The 25,596-nt window shown below is 29.2% G+C and overlaps 15 protein-coding genes across 15 annotated transcripts; 10 read left to right on the forward strand and 5 right to left on the reverse strand.

Annotated features, from left to right (window-relative positions):
• Positions 1–11: 11 nt before the first annotated feature.
• cgd2_310 (nucleoside transporter, 10 transmembrane domain domain, nucleoside binding domain) lies at positions 12–1,361 on the forward strand (the record flags this gene model as incomplete). The annotated part of the gene is made up of 1 exon (XM_625400.1): positions 12–1,361. One exon carries the CDS (start codon positions 12–14, stop codon positions 1,359–1,361), a length of 1,350 nt encoding a protein of 449 aa, XP_625400.1.
• A 231-nt stretch (positions 1,362–1,592) lies between these two features.
• On the reverse strand, positions 1,593–2,073 carry cgd2_320 (conserved hypothetical protein; the record flags this gene model as incomplete). Its single annotated transcript, XM_625401.1, has 2 exons — positions 1,593–1,910; positions 1,987–2,073. Coding segments are annotated over 2 exons (405 nt in total), but the record flags the coding sequence as incomplete, so codon positions are not given.
• A 214-nt stretch (positions 2,074–2,287) lies between these two features.
• Positions 2,288–3,895, forward strand: cgd2_330 (notchless; the record flags this gene model as incomplete). Its single annotated transcript, XM_001388150.1, has 1 exon — positions 2,288–3,895. One exon carries the CDS (start codon positions 2,288–2,290, stop codon positions 3,893–3,895), a length of 1,608 nt encoding a protein of 535 aa, XP_001388187.1.
• A 514-nt stretch (positions 3,896–4,409) lies between these two features.
• On the forward strand, positions 4,410–8,120 carry cgd2_340 (signal peptide, large protein; the record flags this gene model as incomplete). The annotated part of the gene is made up of 1 exon (XM_625402.1): positions 4,410–8,120. The coding sequence occupies one exon, from the start codon at positions 4,410–4,412 to the stop codon at positions 8,118–8,120; it is 3,711 nt and encodes a 1,236-aa protein (XP_625402.1).
• Positions 8,121–8,366: 246 nt separating this feature from the next.
• On the reverse strand, positions 8,367–8,534 carry cgd2_350 (60S ribosomal protein L39; the record flags this gene model as incomplete). Its single annotated transcript, XM_625403.1, has 1 exon — positions 8,367–8,534. A coding segment is annotated over one exon (168 nt), but the record flags the coding sequence as incomplete, so codon positions are not given.
• Positions 8,535–8,985: 451 nt separating this feature from the next.
• Positions 8,986–11,160, reverse strand: cgd2_360 (prtip-like IF39 eukaryotic translation initiation factor 3; the record flags this gene model as incomplete). Its single annotated transcript, XM_625404.1, has 1 exon — positions 8,986–11,160. The coding sequence occupies one exon, from the start codon at positions 11,158–11,160 to the stop codon at positions 8,986–8,988; it is 2,175 nt and encodes a 724-aa protein (XP_625404.1).
• A 655-nt stretch (positions 11,161–11,815) lies between these two features.
• cgd2_370 (ARM repeats containing protein) lies at positions 11,816–12,637 on the reverse strand (the record flags this gene model as incomplete). Its single annotated transcript, XM_625405.1, has 1 exon — positions 11,816–12,637. One exon carries the CDS (start codon positions 12,635–12,637, stop codon positions 11,816–11,818), a length of 822 nt encoding a protein of 273 aa, XP_625405.1.
• Positions 12,638–13,161: 524 nt separating this feature from the next.
• Positions 13,162–13,518, reverse strand: cgd2_380 (COG0237: dephospho-CoA kinase; the record flags this gene model as incomplete). The annotated part of the gene is made up of 1 exon (XM_001388151.1): positions 13,162–13,518. One exon carries the CDS (start codon positions 13,516–13,518, stop codon positions 13,162–13,164), a length of 357 nt encoding a protein of 118 aa, XP_001388188.1.
• Positions 13,519–15,804: 2,286 nt separating this feature from the next.
• On the forward strand, positions 15,805–16,272 carry cgd2_390 (hypothetical protein; the record flags this gene model as incomplete). The annotated part of the gene is made up of 1 exon (XM_625406.1): positions 15,805–16,272. The coding sequence occupies one exon, from the start codon at positions 15,805–15,807 to the stop codon at positions 16,270–16,272; it is 468 nt and encodes a 155-aa protein (XP_625406.1).
• Positions 16,273–17,555: 1,283 nt separating this feature from the next.
• On the forward strand, positions 17,556–18,140 carry cgd2_400 (signal peptide, serine stretches, possible low mw mucin glycoprotein locus of 6 genes; the record flags this gene model as incomplete). Its single annotated transcript, XM_625407.1, has 1 exon — positions 17,556–18,140. The coding sequence occupies one exon, from the start codon at positions 17,556–17,558 to the stop codon at positions 18,138–18,140; it is 585 nt and encodes a 194-aa protein (XP_625407.1).
• A 680-nt stretch (positions 18,141–18,820) lies between these two features.
• cgd2_410 (signal peptide, serine stretches, possible low mw mucin glycoprotein, locus of 6 genes) lies at positions 18,821–19,606 on the forward strand (the record flags this gene model as incomplete). Its single annotated transcript, XM_625408.1, has 1 exon — positions 18,821–19,606. The coding sequence occupies one exon, from the start codon at positions 18,821–18,823 to the stop codon at positions 19,604–19,606; it is 786 nt and encodes a 261-aa protein (XP_625408.1).
• A 1,315-nt stretch (positions 19,607–20,921) lies between these two features.
• On the forward strand, positions 20,922–21,539 carry cgd2_420 (signal peptide, serine proline rich, possible low mw mucin glycoprotein locus of 6 genes; the record flags this gene model as incomplete). Its single annotated transcript, XM_625409.1, has 1 exon — positions 20,922–21,539. One exon carries the CDS (start codon positions 20,922–20,924, stop codon positions 21,537–21,539), a length of 618 nt encoding a protein of 205 aa, XP_625409.1.
• Positions 21,540–22,352: 813 nt separating this feature from the next.
• Positions 22,353–22,973, forward strand: cgd2_430 (signal peptide, serine proline rich, possible low mw mucin glycoprotein locus of 6 genes; the record flags this gene model as incomplete). Its single annotated transcript, XM_625410.1, has 1 exon — positions 22,353–22,973. One exon carries the CDS (start codon positions 22,353–22,355, stop codon positions 22,971–22,973), a length of 621 nt encoding a protein of 206 aa, XP_625410.1.
• A 443-nt stretch (positions 22,974–23,416) lies between these two features.
• Positions 23,417–23,821, forward strand: cgd2_440 (signal peptide, serine proline rich, possible low mw mucin glycoprotein locus of 6 genes; the record flags this gene model as incomplete). The annotated part of the gene is made up of 1 exon (XM_625411.1): positions 23,417–23,821. One exon carries the CDS (start codon positions 23,417–23,419, stop codon positions 23,819–23,821), a length of 405 nt encoding a protein of 134 aa, XP_625411.1.
• A 397-nt stretch (positions 23,822–24,218) lies between these two features.
• On the forward strand, positions 24,219–24,767 carry cgd2_450 (signal peptide, serine proline rich, possible low mw mucin glycoprotein locus of 6 genes; the record flags this gene model as incomplete). Its single annotated transcript, XM_625412.1, has 1 exon — positions 24,219–24,767. The coding sequence occupies one exon, from the start codon at positions 24,219–24,221 to the stop codon at positions 24,765–24,767; it is 549 nt and encodes a 182-aa protein (XP_625412.1).
• Between the last annotated feature and the right edge of the window lie 829 nt (positions 24,768–25,596).

Here is a 25,596-nt window from a genome sequence, read left to right on the forward strand (position 1 = left end):
ATTTTATCACAATGAAATCTGAAAGACTAGAAAATTCAAGTACGGCTAGCATTCCTTACTTTACATCATTATTTCAATCTGGAGGGCTTATCCCTAAACGTGAAAGACTGTATGCTCGTCTCGTATTTATTACATTTGGTATCGCTTCCTTATTTATGTGGAATACATATTTAAGTTGTTATGGGATCTTAAATAAACAGTTATTTCCAGGAATGGGATTTATTCAATATGTTCAAACCAGTTATATGACATCGGTATTCATAGGTAACTTAACTATGGTTTTTGGTTTGACTCATATTTTTGATCCTCATCATTGTACCGTGATATTTAATTGCGTTGGTGCATTGCAGTCTTCAATTATCTGTTTATCTGTGTGGCTTCTTCATGGTACCTATTTGGGTTGTTCATTAAATATTTTAATTGCAGGGCTTGTAGCTTTTAGTTGTGCAATTTTGATACCAGAAACATTCACATTAGCAGCTATTATGCCAGAAAGCTTTTGTTCAGATGTCTCTTTGGGACAAAGTTTTAGTGGTGCTATTACATTTACCCTAACAATTATTTTGGATATATTTATTCCACATGATATTCAAGGAAGGAAATTATTAGTGACAGTAATGTTTGCCTTAAGTACAATAATTTCCCTTTTTGCTGCATTTTTGGCTCAATCATTAACTAAATCTCCTTGGTGTTATTCAGCTATTGCAGAAATTCGTAGAAAATCCAATTCAAGCACACTAATATCCGTAAATCAATACAGAAATGATTCCCAATTGTCTTACGAAGATTCTTTAGTTTCAGTTCCTATTTCTCTTGAAACTGAAAATAGCTTCGAATGCAGAAGTACCCATTTGGAAGTTACAAGGCAGATTTGGCCACAACTCTATAATATATTCATGTCATTCATGGTTACTTTAGCTGTATTCCCAACAATTTGTGCAGAATGGGACACATTTTTACCTGAAAAATACTCCAATATATTAATGGTCATTTTGGTTGGAATGTTTCATCTCGGTGATATGCTTGGAAGACATGTACCAAAGTTCGGATTCACCATTCCTCCTTCTCTTCTCTGGATTCTAACCACATCCAGACTTGCTTTTATACCGCTTTATGCTGCCATTAAAAATGCCAGTTATGATTCATTTCTTGCTTCTATTTGGACTAAAATTATTGTTCAATTTTTCTTGGCATTCACTAACGGACTTTCTGCATACCTTGCCTTCATTTATGGGCCTGAAACTGTATACTTTAGGCATAATAAAGAGAAAGCGTCTTTTCTCCTTGCCATTTATAATGTAGCAGGTATGACAGCAGGAAGCTGGCTTATGAACCTTCTTGTCTGGGTTAAATACTTTTGATTATTTACAACCCTAATATTGGAATAACAATCTATGGAATCGTAATATGATCAATATTACCTCTTATTTAAGAATGACTATTTTATATAGCTTTTATTCACTCGAGAAGAAAGTGGATTGTAGGCCTATATTATGTTGCTTAATAGTTAATGACTATAGTATTTACTTCTATTTGAATCTAATTAATAAATGAATATTTACGTATTTTCAATCTATTCATTTTAAACTAATCTATTTAAATTTTGGGTACCCCATAATTTTCTCAAAACGGTCCCAAAAATTTCTTTCCCACCCTAGCATACACTGTTCAAGACAACCAGGGTTTCCAAATTTGTCTAGAGATGGGATTCCGGTCTGAACTAATACTACTTCAGTACAATCATCCTCTCCAATTAATGGTCTGAACTCAATAACAACTTTTGAATAAACTCCCTCCTCCCAAGAACTAAATCTCCAATTTTGTTCTATTCTTGTATCTTTATCCAGACTAATATTTGTTCCTTCTACTGATCCATTGTATAAAGAGAACTTCCCTCCTTCTTTTGGATCCTATTAAGAAATTAAGGTGAGTAATAAAAATTCATCTTAGCTGAACCCACAAGATTATTTTCAATATTAAACTTACCATTAAACATTTACTTCCTAATGAAAGCCTGGTCAAATCAGATTCATCCAGGAAACTATTGTACAATACTCTTGGTGGGACTCTAAAAGTTGCACCACTTTCCACTTTATTTGACATTTTGAAATAAGCTTCCAAAGTTCTTGAACTAATTAAAATTACTTGTATTTATTTTCCTGTGATCAAAAAAAAACTTTAATATGAAAAGCCCGCTCAATATTTACAAGGTAATTAAATATATAAGAGCTGTCTTAAAATACAAAAAGTCATAGGATAGAAAAAAAAATCAGCAAGTCCAGTGCAAATGGCAATAAATAATGCTGAAGAAATGGAACTTATGAAGAGGAGAAGAGTAGGAGCAGAATATCAAGAGAGTAGCCCAGGAGAAGGTACTGAGCAGAAACAGGAACGCCATGTTAATGTTCAATTTATAGATCCAGATGGCAATAAGGTAGGCGATGAATTCGATATAAACTTAGATGAAACCAATTTAAGGGACCTGAATGCTTTGGTTAACCAACTTTTGGAGAATGAAGAAGATACTCCCTATAGTTTTTGCTTAAATGACTCAAATTTGGAGGTATCATTCTCACTTTCCGAAACATTTGATAAAATAGGAGGAATTTCTACAGAAGATGTTCTCAAAATTGTTTATTATCCAATGACTCCTTTTAAAATCTTACCAGCCACAAGGTGTACTAGTTCTTTACAAGGCCATAAAGATGCAGTTTTATGTTGCTCCTTTAGTCCTGATAGTAATTTACTTGCGACAGGATCTGGTGATACAACAGTTAGACTCTGGGATCTTCTTACAGAAACTCCTGAAATGTGTCTAAAAGGCCATTTAAATTGGGTTCTAACTTTAGCTTGGTCTCCAGATTCTACCTTATTAGCATCAGCAGGTATGGATAATGCTATTTGCATTTGGAATCCATCCAAGGGTGATAAGGTATTTAGAAAGCTCAAAGGACATTCAAAGGCTGTAGTTTCATTAGCATGGCAACCTCTGCATCTAATGAACTTCTCTGCTGAAACTAAAGTTAATGATGGTGAGGAAAATGCTACAGAATCAGGGTCGAACAACTTGTATTTCCCTAAATTAATAAGTGCATCCAAGGATTTTACCCTAAAGATTTGGAACATAACAACTGGAACAATAATTAATACTTTGTCATCCCATACTGAAATGATTACACATGTCAAATGGACTGGAATAAACCAGGAATATGTTGTTAGTTCTTCTAGAGATTCGCTGATTAAGGTTTGGAACCCAGAAACTGGTCAACTTTTGAGAGATTTGAAAGGCCATGCTCACTGGGTTAATACTCTTGCCCTAAATACTGATTATATTACCAGATCAGCTTGTTACTACCCTACTGGGAAAAACCTGAAGCTAAACTTCAAATCCTTGCAAGACAAGATCGCTGCAGCCAAACAATCTGTTGATAACTTTAAAAAAAGGTGCAAGTTTGAAAGGCTTCTCTCAGGTTCTGACGATAATACTATGTTCCTATGGGATCCGCTTGGAGAAAATGGTAGAAAGCCAATTCATAGACTAACAGGGCATTTAAAAGTTGTTAACCATGTTGCCTTTTCTCCAGACGGAAGATATATTGCATCTGCATCATTTGATAAAACTATTAGGCTCTGGGATGGACATTCTGGAAAGTTTATTGCGGTTCTTAGGGGCCATGTCGGTCCAGTATATATGATTTCATGGTCAGTGGATAGCAGATTGATTGCATCTGCTTCTAGTGATAGTACGGTAAAAGTTTGGCACGTAAGCTCTAAAAAACTCAAGGAAGATCTCCCAGGTCATGCTGACGAAGTTTACACTATTGACTGGTCTATAGATGGTTCAAGACTTTCATCAGGATCTAAAGATTGTATTGTGAAAATCTGGAGGCATTAAAGAATCTTTCACGCCTTTTCTACTAACTATTTATATATAATTTGAATATATTATTCGTATCAGGTTAAATAATATCAATATTTATAGTTTAATAAGAAAAATTAGACTATTCATTTCATACCTTTTTATTTATTTATTTAATTAATAGGTTTGACTTTTATTTGTGTAATAACATTATTCCTAAATTCCCAAGTCATTAATATGGGATGAGAAAGATATTCTACAAAAGTAAAAACTTCATACTATTTGTTTGAAAGGTAAATCACCTCATTATTATTACTTTTAATATTCTTTTAATTTTTTTTTTTTTAAATCCATTATTACCTTTGATTATCTTCCAATTCGTTTTGGCGGCAAATGTCAATATTTACATGAAGGGATAAATCTGAAAATAGTTTTAAAAAATTAATTAATTAAGGTAATAGTGGTTACAGTATGCTGAATAAACGACTTTAGAATAACTTATTAGTTAAACACAGTTACAATCAGAAACGGTTGGTATCGAGATTTAATCATGAAAGCTATTAATGCAATATTTTTATTTGCAATCTTGATATCCAGTTATTTAACAGAATCTCATGGGTATCAAGAAGGTAACAATCAATTCGAGTATACTGGTTATGTAGCTCCCAGTTTGGATGTATTTTTGAGAGAGTATGATGCTTTTGGTAGAGCTAAAGATGAATTTGAGTTGGATCAAAAATTATTCACATTATTAGAAAATCCAAATTGTTGGTACAATCAAAGAGGTAAAAAAGTTATCCTTTTGTTTAATGAAACCAATTTCCCAGAGGAATATGCAATTCTTCGTAAATCTAGTAGGCTGTTTGGACCAAATAATAGATTGGAAACTGATTTTTTGATTTTAGAAGAAGAGGAAGAACGAGAACAATATATGGATTTTTATGAAAATATCAAAGATAACCATGATTTAGATATTTCAGAGAACAGAAATAATTATAATGACATAATTGTTGATGAAAAGAATAGATATGCCTATTTGGATAATTATTCAGAAAATAAGACATCTACTGTCCAAGATTTAATCTCGGAAGATTTAGAGAAGGAAAAGTATAAATCCAGGATTAAAAAACTTATTAAGATGAAGGAAAACGCCTTAAAGAAGATCTTTCAAACCTCAAATGATATTAGAAGCTTGGAGAGCTCTTTTATTATGCATTGTGATTTCCCTGACTGTAGCTTATGTAATGACTTTCAATCACATTTAAATAGTAAATATATTGAACTAAATAAGTATAAACACAGATATAGAATGATAATATCTTTATTCAAAGAGTTTGTTGATCATTCTAATAAGTTTGGTTTTGAATACTATTATGAAAATGAGAACATTGACAGAAATTTAAAGGGTAGAGTTAATGATACTAAGAAAGTGCAAAAAATTATAAGAAGACCAAACTTTAACATAACAAAAGAATATAATCATATTTTAGATTTTGATTCAAATTATAATGAATTAAAAAGAATGTTGAATGAAGCTGAAAGAGAAATGGATATTTTAACACAAAAAACAAAAAAAGAAACTATTGGTAACAATAATTATGGAGAACCAGAAATGATTGAATGCACTGGAGAAAAACTTAGAGAATTAGTTAGTAGAAATGAAAGGTTATCACTTTTAATTAGAAGTGTAAAGTTTTTTATTGAGTCTCTATTTGAAAGAACATGTTCAGTATGCAATATGAAATCATTCAATGGTTTTACCAAATTTGGAGATATGATTGACACGCAAATACGTATTTTAAAGTACTATCAGTCTGAAAAGAATATGATTGAAGAAGATATCCAGCTGTGTAATAATTTTTTCGAAAACAATGCTATTAAATTGGATGATCATTCTCAATCTAGGAAAAATTCTTATAGTTATGAATACAGCTATTTGCCAAAAAATGAATATAATGTAAAGATGAATAAAATATTTGAAAAGTATAAAGAGTATGGAAAAAATAAAGTAGATCTTGAGAAGTTGATTTACGGTTCCTCAAGAAATTTGCAAGTTGGTAATAAAGATTTCATGTGTGACATTAATAGCTCAGTTTTGATGAATGAGTTATCCAAAGAAATTATGAGCAGAATAATTTCCAGTGAAATTCAAAAAAGGGTATATTTAAAACGAAAAGAATGTAATTTCTGTTCTTACAATGACTGTCAGAAATGTTACGAAAATTCTATTAAACTTAAAAACCTGGAAAATAATATTAAGGCTCAGAATAAACTTTACAAGGTTATTTTGGCTTATTTAGAATTGTGTGGCTTTGAACAAGTTATGATTAATTCTGAGTTTAGAGATCAGGGAAAAAAGAGTAAAACAGAATTTGAATACTTTGGAAAGGATGGTAGATTATGGTCTGTTGAGAAATACTTATCAGAACCTTTTATTGATAGAGTATTGAAATTAAATGGTCAGCTATCACCTTTTCTTAGAGCAAAAATTCTAGAGAGAATTAAGCTAACATTACAAGCTTTCATTAAAGTTTTTGAACTTTCGTATTTTAACATTGACAGACAAGAATGTAATTCATGTGAATATGGACTCTGTAATGATTGTTTTTATAAGTTTAGAGAAATAAATGATAAAAAAAAGCAAATTACGAAATACAACCATTTATTGAGAGTAGTGAACTTAGAATTAGAAAAATACTATATACAAATAAGAAAATCAAAAACCAACTCAAGAATTAAGGGTAATACAAAGGAATGGATTTTAATTACAGATAACAGCCTTAGAAAATGGGTTCCAAATAAACCAGAACTTGTTTTAAAATGTGATAAAGCAAGTTATTCAGAGGCATTCACTTACTATAATGAAATTTCATTAAAGAGAAAACATTTAAAAAATATGTTAAATCATATTTATAGCTCTATAATGCATAGCAACCTAAAATTCTCAGAGTACCATTTTTCAAAACAAGCCAAAGAATGGGAGTCAACATGGAGAAAGAAAGTTTATTATGATGAGGTATTTAGTTATATTAATAGATACTTATCATCATGTGTTAATAAAAATGAGGAACTTAGCAATTCCTTTCATGATTACTTATATAAAAAATCTGAAATAAGAAGTCTATATAAGAGTTTCCAAGAACACAGTGAGAATATTAATTGCTTGATGGAAAAGATCAAGGAAATTCATAATAGTGGTTACATTGTATGTTCAAAACTTTCATCAACAAATTGTTGTAATGATTTTGTTAATCCAGATGACATTTATAAACTACTAAATTCAGAATTCAATGCATTTAAATTAATTAGGAAAAGGTTAAACCATTTAATATATAATGAGCATTTGAATTATTTTGATCGCAATAAAGAGTATTCTGAAAATTATCATAAAGGAGAGATTAATAATCGTTTTTTGAGACATCTAAACATGAAAAATGAAAAATTAAGAAATAAGAAAAGAGTCAAAGAAGAGAAATTAGATAAGATAACAGTTGAATATCAAGATATTATTAGGTCACCAATATCAGGAATGAGTAAGTACTTGCATGAAAATGAAATTAACACTCGAAGTGAAAATCAGAGTATAATTCAATTAAGTCCAAAGTCTGAATTTCAATGTAGTAAGACAGAAATTTTGGTTTTACAAAAAATAACTTCACTACTAACACAAAATAAAAACAGGTTGAGGCTATTATGGAGTCTGAATAGTGTAAGATGCAAAATAGAGGATTGTTATAATTGTAAGATAAGGAATAAATTTCATGATAAATTAGGAAAAGAGTTGAAAATTTTGAGTAAAGTTTTGAATAGCGCAGCTGAACAGTTGAATCAATGTACTTTGGATTCTGAAGATAATGCTGTTAGTAAAGAAGATATTATTGAGTTCCAAAATACATTAATGAAACTTTCAAAGAAAGAAAGTAGTTTTAATTATGACTTGAAAAGATATTTTGATAATATTAAAGATTTTCAATGTGAAAAGAATGAAATTGAAAATATTTTAAATATTAAAGGGGAAAAAGGAATGAAGATATATTCTTGGATAGAGGAGACTCTAGTTGAGATCCAGACTTTAGATAACGAATATGAGGACGAGAATATGAAAAGCAAATACACAATTTGGACACAACAAGTTACTCAACTACTTGATTTCTCAAAAGCATTAGATGAGAGATTACAAGAATGTATAAATATGATAGAAATGTGTATAGATCACTCTGAAGAGAATAATATAAATCAAGTGAACATACGACAGAATTAAGAAACAGTATTATACAATCAAACTTTCTTAAAGAATTCAAAAACAATAGTGTGGGAATAAAATTAAGAAGCTATTGATTAATAATGATAAAAACTACCATAATTAATGAATAATCTTAGGCATCCAAAGATCAGAGTTCCTCCAATGTTTGAACAAAAAATTGTTAAGATAATCAAACATAAGCAAATCTTTTGAATTCAGAACTCCATATAATATATCCATTCAAAAAATATATATATACAGAATTTACATCCCGAGCTTAGTTCTTAACCAGTGACGCTTCTTAACGTTGTATCTGATATCAGTATCGTTCTTCATGCGGAACCAGTGTGGTACAGCTCTGTTCTGCTTCATCTTCTTACCGAGACGCTTCTTTAACATGAAACCTTTGTTTGCTCCCATTTCGTCAACCTTTTATTGCAACAAATTTAAAAATATTGTTTAGTAAAATAAAAGTTATTTAACAATTGAAAGTTATTGCCTTTTACACTGTTTAATGTTGTTATTTATACGGTTGTATTAATTATAATATTATTAATATATTTAATTAGTTGACTAATAAATTATTATTTAGCAGGCGCCAAATTTACTAAGACAAAAAAATGGCAGGTACTATACCGCTGGAATTTTGTCTCGTCTCGCTACTTTGTAAAAAATTTACGAAAATATTGTGTATATAGATCTCGATTGTGAGATGAAAAAAAGATGAAAAAAAAAAATTGGAGAAAAAGTTGATGAGTAGGAGTTAAATAATAATAAGCTAATTAGTGAATACTATAAAAATACTATATAGTGAAATGAATGATATAAACTAAAGTAGATATGTATTGTAGGAAGTATGAAAACAAATAGAATAGCCTCATTTCTAAACCTCAGTGGAAATAACTTCCTGGATAGTTTCAAGCTCAATCTCGATAACTTCTTCTTGTTCTTCCCATTGTAAGGAATTAAGTAGGACTTCTTTTGCTGCAAGCCATTCTTTGTAAAGTGGTTGCTGAACCTTCCATTCTTGAATCTTTTGGAGAATAGCATTGAATTCATCCTCGTTGACTTTTCTCTTTTGGAGAACAATATTTCTCTTTTCAGATCTGACAGCCTCATCTTCAGCATCAAACTTTTTGCTGTAATCTTTAAGTTTTCTAGGAATTTCATCAAACTTTTCTTGTGAAAGAAGTGAAGGGGGATGAGGCCTCCAAATAAATTGGTAAAATGTCTCCAATGGTGAGTTGTAAAGTTGTCTGCCTTGGAAAGACCAAACTATGAAACCTGTTTCTGTGCTGTATTTATATGCACCTTCAGCTAACTTTGATTGGAAAGCTGTTGTAACATATCTACCGGTAGGATCCCATTGAATCCAGTTACACATAAAATGCTCATCTTTTTGCAAGATATCAAATTTGTTTTCATTTGTGAGCTGACAGAATGTTAAATTTCCTCCAGATCCACCTAAAACAAAATAGCTACCAAGTGGACTCCATTTAATTGTGTCAACAGGAGATGTTAAATAATATGAGCATACAAAGTCAGTTTGTGTTGCATTCACTTGGTAAAATCTCAGTGTTTGGGATCTTGTAACATCATCTACAACAACAATGGCAAATCTATTAGATGATTCCCAGGATAAGCACTTGACAGTAACACCTTCAATATGTACAGTATCAACAGGAACATTTTTCTCTTTTACTCTAAAGATCTCAAGCTGAGTATATTCTTTTTTTGCCTTTTTACCAGCTTTTCTAGAAACTAGAGCCTTAAGACACATATACTGACCTTTTGGTTGCCAGTGGACAGATGCCTCTCTAACATTAAAGACATTCTTTATTGCCAACTCTTTTCTATTCTTAATAGAAAGCAAAGTAAGTCTACCTGGTGTATCTCCTCTTTCTGGACACCAAATTGAAAGGTTGTCTTCTTCAGGGGACCAATCAAAGAACTGAAGTGGATACTTTAATGGGTTCTTATTACCTGTAGCAGGATCTTCTACAAGAGTCATTGTGGAAGATTCATAGACAAAAAGTTCTCCTTTATCGGAGCAATGTGCAAGATAATTTCCAGTTGGACTCCAAAGGAAATGTAAACCACTATCAGTTCCATTATTGTTAAGTGTCATAGTTGGTGTGGAAAAGCATCTTAAAAGTCGTCCAGAAAGTACATGCCATACTTTTACTGCCTTATCAAACCTTGAATCTGGAGAAGAACCATCCCATGTTAATAAATATTCTTCATTTGGGCTGAAATCAATGAATTTAACATCTTTGTGTTCAAATCTAATCTTCTTATCCCAATCATCACCTCCCCAAAGTGCAACACCCTGACGATGGAATGTCACTAAGTAAGAACCCATTGGACTCCATTGCACAGAAAAATCTGTCCAAACTCTTTTTCCTCCTTTAGCTCTTTCACCGTCATAAATTAATTCAGGAATTCTTTGAATAGAATCAAATGAATAGATCTCAGTTGCGCTTTGGTATCTAATAACAAATTGTTCTCTACACCTTGGCCCCATTAACCAATTTCTTACATCATCTCGACTGAATAAAGTCGGTGGTGGGTATAGAGTTTCAAAATGTCCTGGAGCTGATTCATCTTGTTCAATAATTCTTTTTACATCATCAAACATTACTGTATTAAATTTTGTCTGTTTATCAAATGGTGCCTTTGAAAGTGCTTGGCAAACAGTTTCTGCTTGGAATGAATTCGAAAATGTCAATATAGCAACTCCTTTTGTGCTTCCATCTACATCCTGAGGTACATCAAGTAAAAAATTTTCGTCATACTCCACTCTCATCATTTTAAGGGTTTGATTAATAATTGTTCTAAGAGCTTTAAGAAATCTCTCATATTTATCTGAGCCAATACATGGAAGTCCGAAAATAACAAAGCTTTTAGAAAATGAGTCTGATAAAGTCAGTGGTTCTTCTATTGTATTACATCTCTTGGAAATATATTCTTCAGTTTCCTCCCCATCATATGTGGAGTCACTTAAATACTCCAAAAGATCAATATCTTCACCTAATTCTTCACGAGTAACTTTAAACATAATTCATATGCATATATTTCCCTCTTCAATTCTAGAAGTTACTAATAGTTAGAGCTTAGATTATTCTAGTATATAAGTGTATTTTATATACCCAAGTATTAGAACCAGAGTATATTTCAAACTTTTTAATAAATCTTCTTTCCAAAAAAAAAGAAAGCAAGGCTTTATGTCAAATTTTTTTCCTATTAAATTACGTCTCATAAAGTTAGTTTTAAATATTAAACAATATACTTAATAAAATGGCGCCTAAACACAAATATTTTTGTAGTAAATACAAAAAAAAAAAAATAAATAGCAAATTAATATTTAAAGAAGAAAAACAAGTCATATTTCTTCTTACTAAAATATTTCTTGTTCATCTAATATAAATTACCATATTGATTGAGTTACACTTTAAAGGGAAATATCGATCTATTCTGATAAATTCATATTTATATGAGGTTAAATTTAGTGATTTAGGATTAATCAGTTCGATGACTCGATATACTGTGTGAAATATGTGCTTTATTAGAGTGAACTAATGCTTATTCTAAAGGGAAAATAGTATTTAATGTGAATAAATTATATGTAAATAATCAAACTTAATAATAAAAAAAAATTGTATGAATTTTTGGTATATATATGTATATTTTTCTCACAGACTTGATATGTTAGATCACTCAGCAACTCTAGCTAATAAAATTTCTGCTGCTTCTGAGACATCTCTGTTGTTGCTTTTGGTAAGAATTTGTAGTTTCTCAACGACTCCACATTTTCGAATAGCGCGTGTATATTCCAATAATTCTTCGTTTTGGTCAATAATTAGATCTTCAATATGATACACTGCTTCCAAGGGAGTATACCAACTTTCTGGCTTATCAACATTTTTTGTAGGGGGATTGAGAAGACTTACTAATACTGTAATTCCACCAAGTCTCATAAATTCTTTTCTCTGATTAAGTCCTAATATGAAGATATTTCTAGCTGTTTGTGCGGAAGCTGCTCTAAGTCCATCTATTTCGCTTGACATACATTTTACTAAGTATGGAAGCACCCCGCAATCAAACATGACGTTACAACATTCAACGTTGTTAACACTTAGAAATGAAAGCGCTACAATTGCACCATCAATTCTATCTTCTTCTTTGCTTTTAAGTAACTCTAATAGACCTTGAATTCCACCTTTCTTTCTAATTTCATCTTTGAGTTCTGGCTGGCTGTCTCTTGCAGCGAGAATTGCCAATTGAGTTGCAGCTAATGCTCCAACAGTTTTAGGATCAGCTGCCCAAGGATGCATTGGTTCATCTAATTTATCAATTGGTTGGGTTGAAGATAAAAGGTTAATAAATTCTTGTATATCATTTTTATCATATGCTAAATCAAACCTGGAAATATCATCTCCTAAAGCTTCACTTCTATTCATCTTTTCTTGGGCTAACTTCTTTGCCTCCTCACTTTCTCTTCCAGAACAGCATCCTGACGAAAGAGTACTACCCATTTTATTGCTATTTGTCTAGATACTTATGTTATTAATTAAGGAAGAATTTTTGATTATAGAAAAAATCAATCTGATCACAATATAATATGCCTTTATTCTCTGTAAATGTGTTATTAATGAAAATAAATATGATCTTGGAGTACAAAGATGAAAATATGTATGCACAGCGTGATTTTAAGGGAAAAATGACCAATTTTATTATCCTTGTACTAAAATATTATTATTGCAACAATAATAATGTTAATAATGGTCTAAGTTATATTTAATATCTTTATATTTACCTTTGCTATTATTTACTATTATCTCTTCCAATTTACACATATAACATTTTTTTCTTTTACATGGTAACTTTGCCCGATGCGTCACGTCTACTGCCCGTGCATGCAGGTAAAATATTCTTGTGAAGATGGAAAAATGAAATGAAAAAGTAAATAAATAATTAATAAAAAATAAAAATGGAGGGTCAATAAATATTGTAATTGCATCTATTTGTTTCTAGCATTGTAATATGTATAATTATTGAATTATAAAATAGAAAATTCTTTCTTTATTTGAATCTTCAGATCATGTATACTGTCATTATTCCATAAAACTTTATCTGCCAGTTCACACTTTGTTTTCAGGCTCATTTGTGAATCAATCATATTTTCTGCTAAAGTTTGAGTACAAGAATCTCTATCCATTAAATATTTGATCTGCTGTTCTCTATTTGCCGATACTACATATATTGGTGAGCAAATCCATGTGAAAACTTTGCTTTCAAAAAGTAGAGGAGATACAAGGATAGTTTTAACATTTTGAAATCTTGTTAGCAAAACAAAAACCCTGAAATAAAAAATCTCATATAAAGTTGCAGCAAAAATTCTGGGATGTGTAATCATGTTCAATTTCTTTCTTTTAAGTGGATCTTCAAAAATTATTGATCTTAGAAGTTTCCTATTCAAACTACCATCTTGGTTTACTAAATTATCTCCAAATTCTCTCAAAATTTCACTATTTTATTATTAATCAATTATGGATTTAATGAAATATTAATCTAGTTACAAAATTCAAACAAATCTTTATTAACTTGGTTTCATATGAACTAAATATTCAAATACATAACCAAGTTAAAGTAAAGTATGAAACTTACAAGTATGCAGGTTTTCCAATATCAACAATTTGTCTTGAAATTATATCCATGTCAATTATCACAAAACCATTTTCTTTTAAAAAGTTTGAAACTTGAGTCTTTCCACATGCAATTCCTCCAGTAATTGAAGGAATTATTATACGATGTAAAAGTAAACAAATTAATACGTTAAGAGAGCACTTGAATACATTTTCTATAAATAAGTAGGACTAGACAATAATATTGCAATTATTTGTATTAATTATTCATTATTTTGTTAAACTATCTTTACAATAAAGTCTAGATAGTTTTTTTTAAAAAATTTGTAACATAACAAACTTACCAATAAATTTATTGGAATTCCCAGCAATAGTAATATAAATTCAGAATTAGTTACTTTCTTCTTGCATCTTAATAATAGAAAATAATATAGTATATTTGTAAATAACACATCTAGAAACAAAAATAATATATTCAAGTACATATATTCCTTTTTTTTCAAATATTGACTTTTAAATCAAGGAGTTTGATGTTAAATAAAAATTGATTTAATGGAATATTTAAGTTTTTCAAAATTTCAATTTTTTTTTTTTTATAAATATATATATATTTATTTTTTATATACACAAAAATGAGAAAGCCAAAACATGTCAATTTGAATTTTAATGATTATAATGAGACACAACCACATAATTGTATTAATTCCGGTAACACAAAAATAATAAAATATTAGGAAACTAAAAAAAAAAAAAAGAATTATACTTTAGTAGCCAAATGTTCATGTAATTAAATAAATGGAATAACAAATACTTGATTGATTATTTTTTTTAAAAAATATAAATCATTAAAATTAATGAGAACTTCCAGAAGTTACGAAATAAATGTATAAAATACAAAGATTACAATTTTTTTCGTAATATTTCATTAGAATATTCAGAATTACCTTAATAACCTTACACCATTTCTAGCAGTTGTTAATGAGAGCTTTCTACGAAAACTTTATTTAGATAATTTTAAAAAAAAAAAAAAAAAAAAATGATAATGCTTTTAGTATTCAAAAGTCAAACATTTTTATTAGTAAGCATATTTTTCTCAACAAAAATTTTCTATTAAATTTATTTATTTAAATGGTAAAACTACCCGATTTAAAAAGTTTGATTTAATCTTTAGATAATTATAGCATAAATTATAACAAAATTTTTGAGTATTCCAAAGTTATTTAAATCAAGAAAATATTGCAAGAAAACTTATTTTCTTAAAATTTTCTTTTAAAAAGAGATGTAAAGATATTAAACTTTTTAAATAATTAAGTCAAGTCTTTTAAATATATTAAATATCTATTAATTCATTTAAGTCATGAGCCTGAAAAGTAAATATTTTCTTGATACAAAGTATTCCCCCTATTTTCAAAAAATAAAAAGAAAATACTAACTAGTTCTTATATATATATAAATATTCATATCTTCATTATATTGATGAAGTTCAAAAATTAATTATTAATTTTTGAATGCCAATGATTTTAGAATAAATAGATTCAAAAATATTAAGATCAATTTATATATTTAACAATAATTACTATCATAGATATATGAATTTAACATGAAAATGATTATGTAAGAAAAATTCTAACTCTTTTACAATGTTAATATTTTAAATGTAAAAAAAAAAAAAAAAAATCAAAATTTATTAATGTTTTATTTTGCTTGCTTATAAGAATTTGAACATTTTCACTAAGAAATTATGGTTTGGTTTGGTAAACAATTTTACATAGGATTTAAATGAAACGTTTACTTCGATAAATTAAAAATAAATAGAAAGTTAATTCTAATAATTTAATCACGTGGATTAATTTCCATCTAAATATAAGACTCCTTTCATTACTCATTCAAGACATTAACAGGAAATACGTATGAAAGCCGCATATACGCCCACAAACTTCTATTTACTCGGTGATCATTTAAAGAAAAGTAAAACAATATTGGCAAAAACAATATAGAATTCATGATTATAATTATTTTAAGAAAGTACTGCAATTTCTCCGCAATATAGTGAAAACATGTCAATAAAAAAGTTCAGGTCACTCCTAACAACATTAGTTCTAATACTCTTCTTGTTCAATTACGAGCATAATGAGCAAGAAACAACCAATCGAGTAGTTCTTGACCACTCCTTTCTGAATTTAAGAAGACCCTCCATCCGAAAATTGATGAGATGTTTTGGATGTTGCAGGGGGAAGTGCAAAAAGAAACCATCTAAAAAAAAAGGTTTTACCCTACCACCCCCGCCAGCTCGTTCATGCCTTAAGAAAACCGGACAAAATTCACAGTCTCAAGAAGGTAATCAGGGCGTCAGTCCAAAAAGAGTGACATTTGATTTAGGAAATAAGCCGCGTTCTGGAATTAAATCCACCGTAGGAGGACTTCCTTCTTCAAGCTCTCCACCATTAAGAGTAATGTTAGGATTGGAAAGACCTGATACTACGAAAAATGAAGATAATAGTGAAGAAATTGAAACTAAATTTTAATCATCGCCAAATTTCAATCATTGAGATTAATTATGTTTATTTGAATAAAGAAATCTGAATTCATCAAAAGATAATGGTTTTGTAAATTTTATGTTGGTTGGGTTTGCCATCAACACTGTACTTGTTAAATGAATCGAGATTTTATTATAGTAATACAAATTTAATCGTAATTTGATTGAGAATGAATATCGTGTGAATACTATGCATTATAACTAATTTTATTTTTTTTTTTTTTGAATATTTTATATGTACTTTACTTTATTATATTTGAACCCATGTTTGTACTCTAGTTTATAGTTCTTGTAATGAGTTAGAACCAGCATTTAAATAATTTAGTAAATTAAATATTGTATATATGCTTACATAATAAAAGATTTTTACTACATTTTAATATATAATTAAGATAAAATCCCAAGTTCTTTTCTTGTTAAATTCAAATACAGAAATTATTAATAGCTATACCAGAAAATATGATGTTTAGATTGGTAAGTAAATAATTAATTCAGCTTAACAGTAGCAATATTCATTGCTTTATATATTAAATGAAAATGGAATCTAGTTAATGATTCAATTCTAAAAATAAGCAAGTATAACACCATAAAATAATTAAATAAAAAGTTGCCAAATTTATAGAAAGTCGTTTAATTACTGGTTTGCCATCAAATTAATGTCAAGTTATGAAATCTATTGAGCAGAATTCAGAAACTTAATAATAATGCTTGGCGTGCACAGTCTTAAAACCTGAATGATTTATTGAGATGATCAAGAGGTCAAAAGTCTTGTTCTATAAAACAAAAATATAATATTATAAATTACCACATTTACAGTAATTTTATCTTGGTAATTATATGGTATAAAAATTATTTCTTAGCAATAAACAAAAATTACAATATTTAAATCATGTGTTAATGTGCGTGTAATTTAATTAATCACAAAAATTATACAAGTAGAAATCCCTTTTATTTATATAAACCCTATAATTATTTAAACCCTGTTTCACAGTAAAGGCTTTAAGATATTTATAAAATAAATAAAATCCTGTTGAATTGTTTTCCAATGATTAAAGAGGGTCATAAATATTTCTAATGCCGCTAATTAAGACAATATTTATTTATATATTAAATATTGTATATTTATAATGATTAAAACAAATAAATATCAAGTAAAGGTAATATTGTATATCAAGCGGTAACTATAATATTAAYTATCTCTTGATTATTAGTTATTCAAATAAATAATATTCATCCTATCGACCGTATTTTTTTCAAAAGAAAAAAAATCAAATGACTTTTATAACAAATTATTTCTATGCAATTCTTCTTATTCTAATAATCAATTCCGCCTTTTTCACCATTAATGAAGTACATCCATCCGAATATAAATTCTCAATTCTGCAAATAAAAGCACCTCGTTGTCCAAAACTTAGAAGTCTTCTTTGCTGTTGTTCAGCTTCTTCTGAAAATGAAGATGATGAACTTCAAAATCAAAATGAAGGTGCAGGATCTGGCGTCCCTGTCTTGTTAGCTTACAATCCCATCTCTAATACAGATGAAAGTAATTCTGGAGGCACTAATGGTAATGATGAGGAAGATCCCAAATGTTGCTCAAGCTCATCATCATCATCATCATCATCATCATCATCATCTAAAAGAAAGAAAGTTGATGTTTCTAAAAGCCACCCAAGCCATCCTGGTCTTTACACCGAACTACTAACTTTTCAACCAGAGGTTGGGGCATRTTCTGGCTTTACAAATACAGCAACAAGATTTCCTCCTTCAGACCCAGATCCTCCTGAATTCATTCCTAATGTACGTACTACTACTACCACGACTACTAGAAAGACTGAAACTACTAGCAATGATTCCTAATATCATGTAATGGTTACATATGTTTGTGTACAATACAGAAATGGGCCTAATTATTGTAAATAAAGTTGGTTCGGATCAAGTATTTGTGTTTTAGCGAGATGATTTGAGTGAGTTGATTAAAGTATCATAAAGTCAGAATTCTCTGAAAATAACCATATTTAAAGTAAATTTTATCAATGGTTATATCTACTCATGCTTATTTCTTATACAAACTAATGTTTAAAGTAATAACCAAATGGAATTTTAGAATTATGMWTATTTTGTGTGTCAACTGTTACAAAACTTTATTTAATGATAATTTTGATTAATTTTTTTTCTCTCAAATAAGATATATCGTGTTTTTTAAATGTTTGAATAGTATATATCTCAATTATTACCGTCTCTATTTATTTATTAACAAATACATTAGGTATCTCTGCAATAAAGATAGGATTTGTTTTGTTTGAGTTCCCGGTTTTTTGGAGGGAAAATTACAAAAAAATTAAGCATACCGGTATGTATATATTTAAATAAATGTATTGATAGATATAAATTAATATGATTTGAGAATAATAATCAAGGTTTTCAATGTTAGACATAATTTGATTTTAATTGTTAAAACTTTTCTTATCATTGTTTCACTTTAACTATTTATGTTGAATTAATTTAATTTTCAAAAAGAATATTCGAGTAGACTATTTATGCAATTAAGAAATTGTTTGATATTGATAATATTTGTATTTTCACTTTCTTTTCTATCATTTGAGCATAGAAATGAAAGAGATATAGTTGTTAAAGACAGAGTTTCATTTTTGAAACTTAGAAATGGAATCTCATTTGGACCAAATCTTTGCAGAAGGCTTTGTTGTTGCAGGGGTAATGGTAATGATTTATCAACTCAAGATGTAGTGGTATTTGCAGTTGATAACCCTGCGTTTAATAGCAACGACGAATCTTCTGAAAGTTCCTCTAGTAATAGTATGGAATCTGTTCCAAATCCAGATCCAAGTAATATTCCTGTTCCTAGTTCTGGTCCAGTTGTATCTTCAACATCTCAATATTCGGGGTATTCTTCAACTAGTGAGCCCATTCCCATACCAGTAAGACCAGGTTCTAATCAAGGGCAGTCGACGCCTTCTTTTCCATCGCCATGTAGCCCAAGTGCATCTGCTTCTAAATTGGGATTTTTAGGAATGCGTTCGCCTTCTGTATCTTCATGCGTTCGCCATTCAAGTAGTTCAAGCTCATTATCATCATCATCAACTTCTTCATCCTCATATTCGTCATCGTCAAGTTCTTCTGAAGATGAGGATAGAGAAACTAGTACAAATAAAGAATCAGGAAAAAGGGGACATCGTGGGCGTAAAACAGGTAAAAAATCAAGGTCAAGGTCAAAATCAAGGTCAAGGTCAAAATTCAAGTCGAGGTCAAAATCAAGGTCAAGATCTCCTTCACCGGTTTTTAAATTTGACGAAGAATTGACATAATAATTGTTTGATTTTAAATGAGTGTTATTTTGTAATTTGGTTTGATTTCAAGTGTATTTATTTTATTTTTTTTGGCAATTTAAGATGTTTATTAATCAACTAAGTTCATACAAATAATTGTTTGTTGGGTTGAATCTAAAGTAAATTTCATGGATTAATGTATGTAGAAATAGATTAATAATTCATCAAAAATATAAGTATTTAAATCTAATTTAGTGAAAGATATTTAATATAATTTGTTTCTATTCTGAAAATTATACAATTGAAATAGAAAATTTGCATATTTATGTTGTGTAATCTTTTTAAATAAAAGTTTATCAATATAAAATACAGAAACAAATTTGGTTCATACCAAGTAATATTGCTATTCAGTTAATTTATAAATAAAAATACAATAAATAAATAATAAAATTCTTTTCAATTTAATCTATGGTTTAACTATAAATTAAGTTAAGTCAAAACTTAATTAAGAAAGTATTACTTTAAAAACACAAATGAATTTTAAATACATTTCTTTTTTTTCTAAATATATACCGTTTTATGAAGTCAAACAATACTTGTAATCTTCATTCCACAGAAGGGAGGAGTGTGATATATCATTTACTTTAGCTAATTTGATAATCGATTTGATGATCATTCAAATATATATTTATTACTCAAGTAATTAAAAAAAAATAGGCTAATATTCGGAATTAAATTAACTAAGTTTTTAAAAATTACAAACACGCTAGTGGTAAATTTTTTTTTCTCACAACAAACTTTGTAATGTCGATTCCTTCCTATTAAATATAATGCATTCATTTTTTCCCCATATAATAATACAAATAAAGTGAAAAAGTGATAAATTATTTAGTATAAATACTTTTTTTATATTGTTATGAACGAAAAAAAAGTAATAATATTTAGTATCTAAGATGCTAGCTCAAAATAATGATAACATTAAATTCAATTAAAAATAACTGAAAATATATATTTATTAAGAAGCATGCGAATTAAAACTTTATAGAGACAATTCATTATTGATTTGTAAGTCAATAAATTTACATTCGTTATAGCAAATAAATATAAATATAAATATATATATATATATATATATATATATATATATATTTATATATATATATATATACGTATAACTTTTTAATTAAAAATGGCGGTCATATTTTATTATATATTTTTTTCCATCAGTGTATCTTAACGAAATTTACTTCTTTTTTTTTCAATTCTCGAATAAAGAATGTATTTCAATTTTTAAACTAGTAGAAAAAGTAACCTAATCATTCTTCAAAATTTGTTAATAACTCTGGTTTTAAAAATGAAGTTTTTATATGTGTTTCTATGTTTAATTTGTTTATTGAATTATACCACATTCAATCAGCTTGGCAGAGTTGACGAACATTCAAAAATGTCATTGATTAAACTGAAATCGTTGAATTTAGGCTCTAGTGGTCCTTCAAATGATGAAGAAAGCCTTAAAGGTACAGGAGATCGTCCAGATGGAACAGGTTGTAATGACTCTTCTAGTTCATCCTCATCCTTAAATAACCCTGAAGGAGACGAAGAAAATGACCCTGAAGGAGACGAGGGAAATGACCCTGAAGGAGACGAGGGAAATGACCCGAATCCATTTGCTGGAGTAAGTTTAAGTTCTCCACGCCCTCGCAGAAGGAACCCGTGGAGATACGGAAATAAAGGAAAGCCCACACATTCTAACTCTGAAAGTGATGGAAAATTAGGCCCATTTGATGGAGCAAACTTAAAATCTCCGCGCCTTGGAAGAAGGAGACCACGGGGAAGAGGAAATCAAGGTGGTTCCTCAAACTCTGGCTCTGATTCTGGAGGAGATACAAGTCAATTTGGTGATCCATCCCCAAGACCACCGAGCCCTTATAAAACAACTCCAAGGTGTAGTAAATTGAAAGGAAGATTTTAAAACTAACTACCATACAATATTTCAGTTTTCCTGCCAATAGTTGTGGTTTCCAACATTAATGTTTTAATTCACGTCAATTTTTGATGAGTATGATTATTATGGGTCTTATTAAGGTAAATAACAATTTATGTTTTCTAAAGAAAAGAAGTGCAGATTATGTTACTAGTGTCGAGTATTTACCTTATTAATTTGTGCTAGCGTGAAAATAAGTAACTAAAGTTTTTAGCTGTTTTAGTACGATTATTAAGTTTATGTTTGAAGTTTCATTTTTAGTATTTGTGAATGTTTGTATTAAGTATTACATTTAGTGGGTACACAACATCCACATACCAATAATATGCGAGATTTACACTTAAGATATTTAAACTCTGGTGTATTAATTCACATAATAAAACTCAATAAAGCCGTTGACTAACCAAACTTGGTGGAAACTTAAGAATAGTAGCACTAACCTAAAAATATTCATATATAGCGCATCAAAATACATAGAACTACAATTTTCGCTTTTCTAACTCGATTTTTTTAACAATTACAAAGACTAATGTCTGTTAAGTTCTTAATATAATTAATTCAATTTAAAAAAAACATTCTAGTTTCTTTAAATGAATTGTAACTTCTATCTTGAAATGTAGATAAGTGCTTTTTAATCCGTCTAGCCCCCCTCCCGCTCGTCTCAATGATTTACTCAGATATAAAAATAAGATTTTCTTTTACCTTGACTTCTTTTAATTATAGACGAGTATAAAATTTTGAGAAGACTAAAGTACTTGTCAAATATATTTTGTTTTTGAGAGGATTTAAAGGTTTGAAATTATGAATGCCTGTCTTTATCTATATATAATAATTCCGCTTTTATATTTAACCTTTAATTATCAGAGCACTTTCTCTGAGAATTTCTCGACCGATAGTTTAACAAAATTCTCTTTATTAAAGTTAACTGCTTCATTGGGCAATACTGGCTCGAATTCTAATGATAGTGATCCCGAAGATGAAGGTCCGCCAAGTTTCGTACCTCCACCGCCACCAGGAAAGAAGGGTGCTAGTGGATCAAGTCCAGATGGACGACCCGTTCCTCTTCCAAGAACGAGACATTTAGGTGGTAATCCTCCAAAAGGTTTAGGTAAAGCACCTGTTCCAACTCCAAGACTGAGAGATCTGGATGGAACAGATGGCGGACGAAAACCAAATTGTCCACTTGGAAGAAGAGGAGGAGTGAGAGGCCGAGATAATGGCCCTAAAAAAGATCCAAGTCAAAGTTCAGATTCAAGTTCAAGTTCAAGTTCAAGTTCAAGTTCAAGTTCAAATTCGTCTCCTGATGGACCTGTAAGTTCAAGTGGAGACGGTAGCAGTGGTAAAATTATCGTTAAAAAACCTCCTGGTGGTCCTCCAAAACCACCTACACGTTCATCATCGCTATCTAGTTTATTAGACTAATAAACTAATAGCTACTGATGTTTAAAATTGAATGTTTGGTTTTGTATTTTAAATTACCTATGTGTAAGTAGTACTAGTGAGATTGCGTATTATCTTAAGGATATTTTCATGTATGTAAGGGGGTGATGTTTTTTGTTTCACAAAAAATGACTTTTTGTTAAGTGCAGTGTTATTTATTTATTCTGAATAGTTGTGACTTTACGTATTATAATGTTCATGAGATAGTTTTGTAATTATCAAGTGAGTTTATAATTGTTCATCATAATACAAGTTTAATTAGATTAATAAACGCACAAGGCGGGATGAACAGACTGTTTAATTGATCTTGTAAAGTTGGATACAAATAGTAAGAATAAAATAAAATAATAAATAATAGATTCCAGGTAAAGAAGTTAGCAAACTTTGTGTATATATTCCAGAACTAAATTAAATAAAAAAAAAAAATGAATTACCAAAAGTTATTAATGAATTTATGCATCGTTGTTGGTTTACTTTCATACTTTATGATATATTCTGACCATGAAATTGAATTTACAAATGAAAAATATAATGAATTTTCTCTTCTTCAAATGAATATCCCTAGTAGACTTCCAACTTTACTCAGAGGTTGTAGAAAATTGTTTGGATCTCCGAGTTATAAGCCTAAAACAATTGATTTTTCTTCCTTTGATGGCACTCGTCCAAAACCAAAAAGTTCCTTACCTCGCAATATTCAAAGTGTAAATCATCATCTCTTGAGTTCACCTCCTCTTCCAAAGAAACCCCCTGTTGGAGATCCTTATAACCCAGAACGTTCTGCTGCCCTACTTTCCCGCAAACTCAAAGGAGTTTATAACTCAAAACAATAAATTGCTATTGTTCGCATTAAATCATATTTTAACCCACTGATATTGCCATGTAAGTTTTGTAAGAGATAATTGAAACTAGACTATGCATAAAAATTACTACGAAATCCTTACAATATGTTAATTACTACCTAACAAATGCTCCGACAAAGCCGCTCTTGGTCCTAAATTTTAATGTTTTTGAGCTCAGTTATCTAAAACTAGTTTTATATGATAATTGAGTATATTGTAATGACTTGTGTTTTAAAATTGAATGATTAGTTACTTTAATTCTATTCTTTGAATGATCAAATATTTTTTTTTTAAAACGTCTTAAGAACCGCCTAATTATGATTGAGACAGTTTTCTTCCTTGCTGATCATATGAATGTCAGTTTTTACATAAATTTTATTTTTTAATAATGAATACAGTAAAGTTAAATTTTATTCCTCTAGTATTATGTTTGGCTTTTTTGTCAAATTTCCTTGGAATCCATGATCAAATTTTGAGTTTAAATACCCATGTTGATCATTCTCTTATTAAATTAAGTTCTCCGAGAAGATTTTTAAGAAGATTATGTTGTTGTTGTTCTTCTTCTTGTTCTTCTGATGATAGTTGCTGCTCAAGTAGTTCTAATCGCGGATCTATAGAAATTGGAAACCCGACTCAACCTAAACATGTTTGGTCTGTAACTGGTTATTACGGAGGATTTGGTGAAGAAATGCCAACAGAACCACCTAGAACACAAGAGGGCGATGGAGGTAATGAGCAATCAGAGGAATCAGAAAAGAAATCTTCTTGTTGTTCTAGTAGCAGTTGCAAATCCAAAAAGTTGAAATTAAATAATGGTGATAGCAATGGTGATAGCAATAATGATGGCAATAGTGGTGGTAATGGTGGTAGAGGCGGCCCTCCGAATCCATATGCTGGATATACTGGCAGTTCGAACCCCACATTTACTACGGATTGAAAACTGAATCCCGTGCAGCTCTACCGATTTTTTGAACAGAACAAATCGATTGTCTTATTCCACTAAAGTATAATTTATCTCTGGAATAATATTCAAATCGAATTGTTCCTTTTTCTTAATTTCTTCTGCAAAGGAATTATTTTGTTATGTATGTAATATTGTAAATTATCATTTTCTGAATGAAAAAATTATAATTTGAGTTTGAAAACAAAAAATATAATATTTGAGTTAGATAAATTATTAAATTTTTATAATTACATAAAATTTTCTTTTTTCTATTTCTTGATATATTTACACATATTTAATTTGTTTCCAATCTTAAATCGAAGGCTACAATTGTCCATTCGAAGGAGAATATTGCAGCTTAACTTTGAATTTTTTTTTTCAATTTTTTAAGTATTATTTCAATTATTATGAGAAACAATCTTTAGATAATAAAATTAAATTCAAGAACGAATGAAAATTGTTGTGTAGAATTTTTACTTAAAAATACGATTTTAACAAGTTAATTAAAAAATTAACCTTTATGTTTTTCAATGAAGTTAAGTACTAAATCTAATATAAATCTAGTATTTATCATTTTTTTAATTTTCTTCATGAAATAATAATATATTAAATTGCAATTAATAATAAGTTATACACAGTTATTCAATTATTTTCTATGGTAATTATTTCTTTCTTTTTATTAGTAATATTCTTCTGTACAAGTTTTGATTTTCAAATTATTAATGATTTATATCTCATTAATATTATTATTAATTAAATATTATTAATCATAATTTCAACGTTTATTTTATTTGNNAGGGTNAGCGAGTTNCGTTATTCGTTT

The sequence above is a fragment of the Cryptosporidium parvum genome, chromosome 2 (assembly GCF_000165345.1).
Source record: "Cryptosporidium parvum Iowa II chromosome 2, whole genome shotgun sequence".
Taxonomy (NCBI): domain Eukaryota; phylum Apicomplexa; class Conoidasida; order Eucoccidiorida; family Cryptosporidiidae; genus Cryptosporidium; species Cryptosporidium parvum.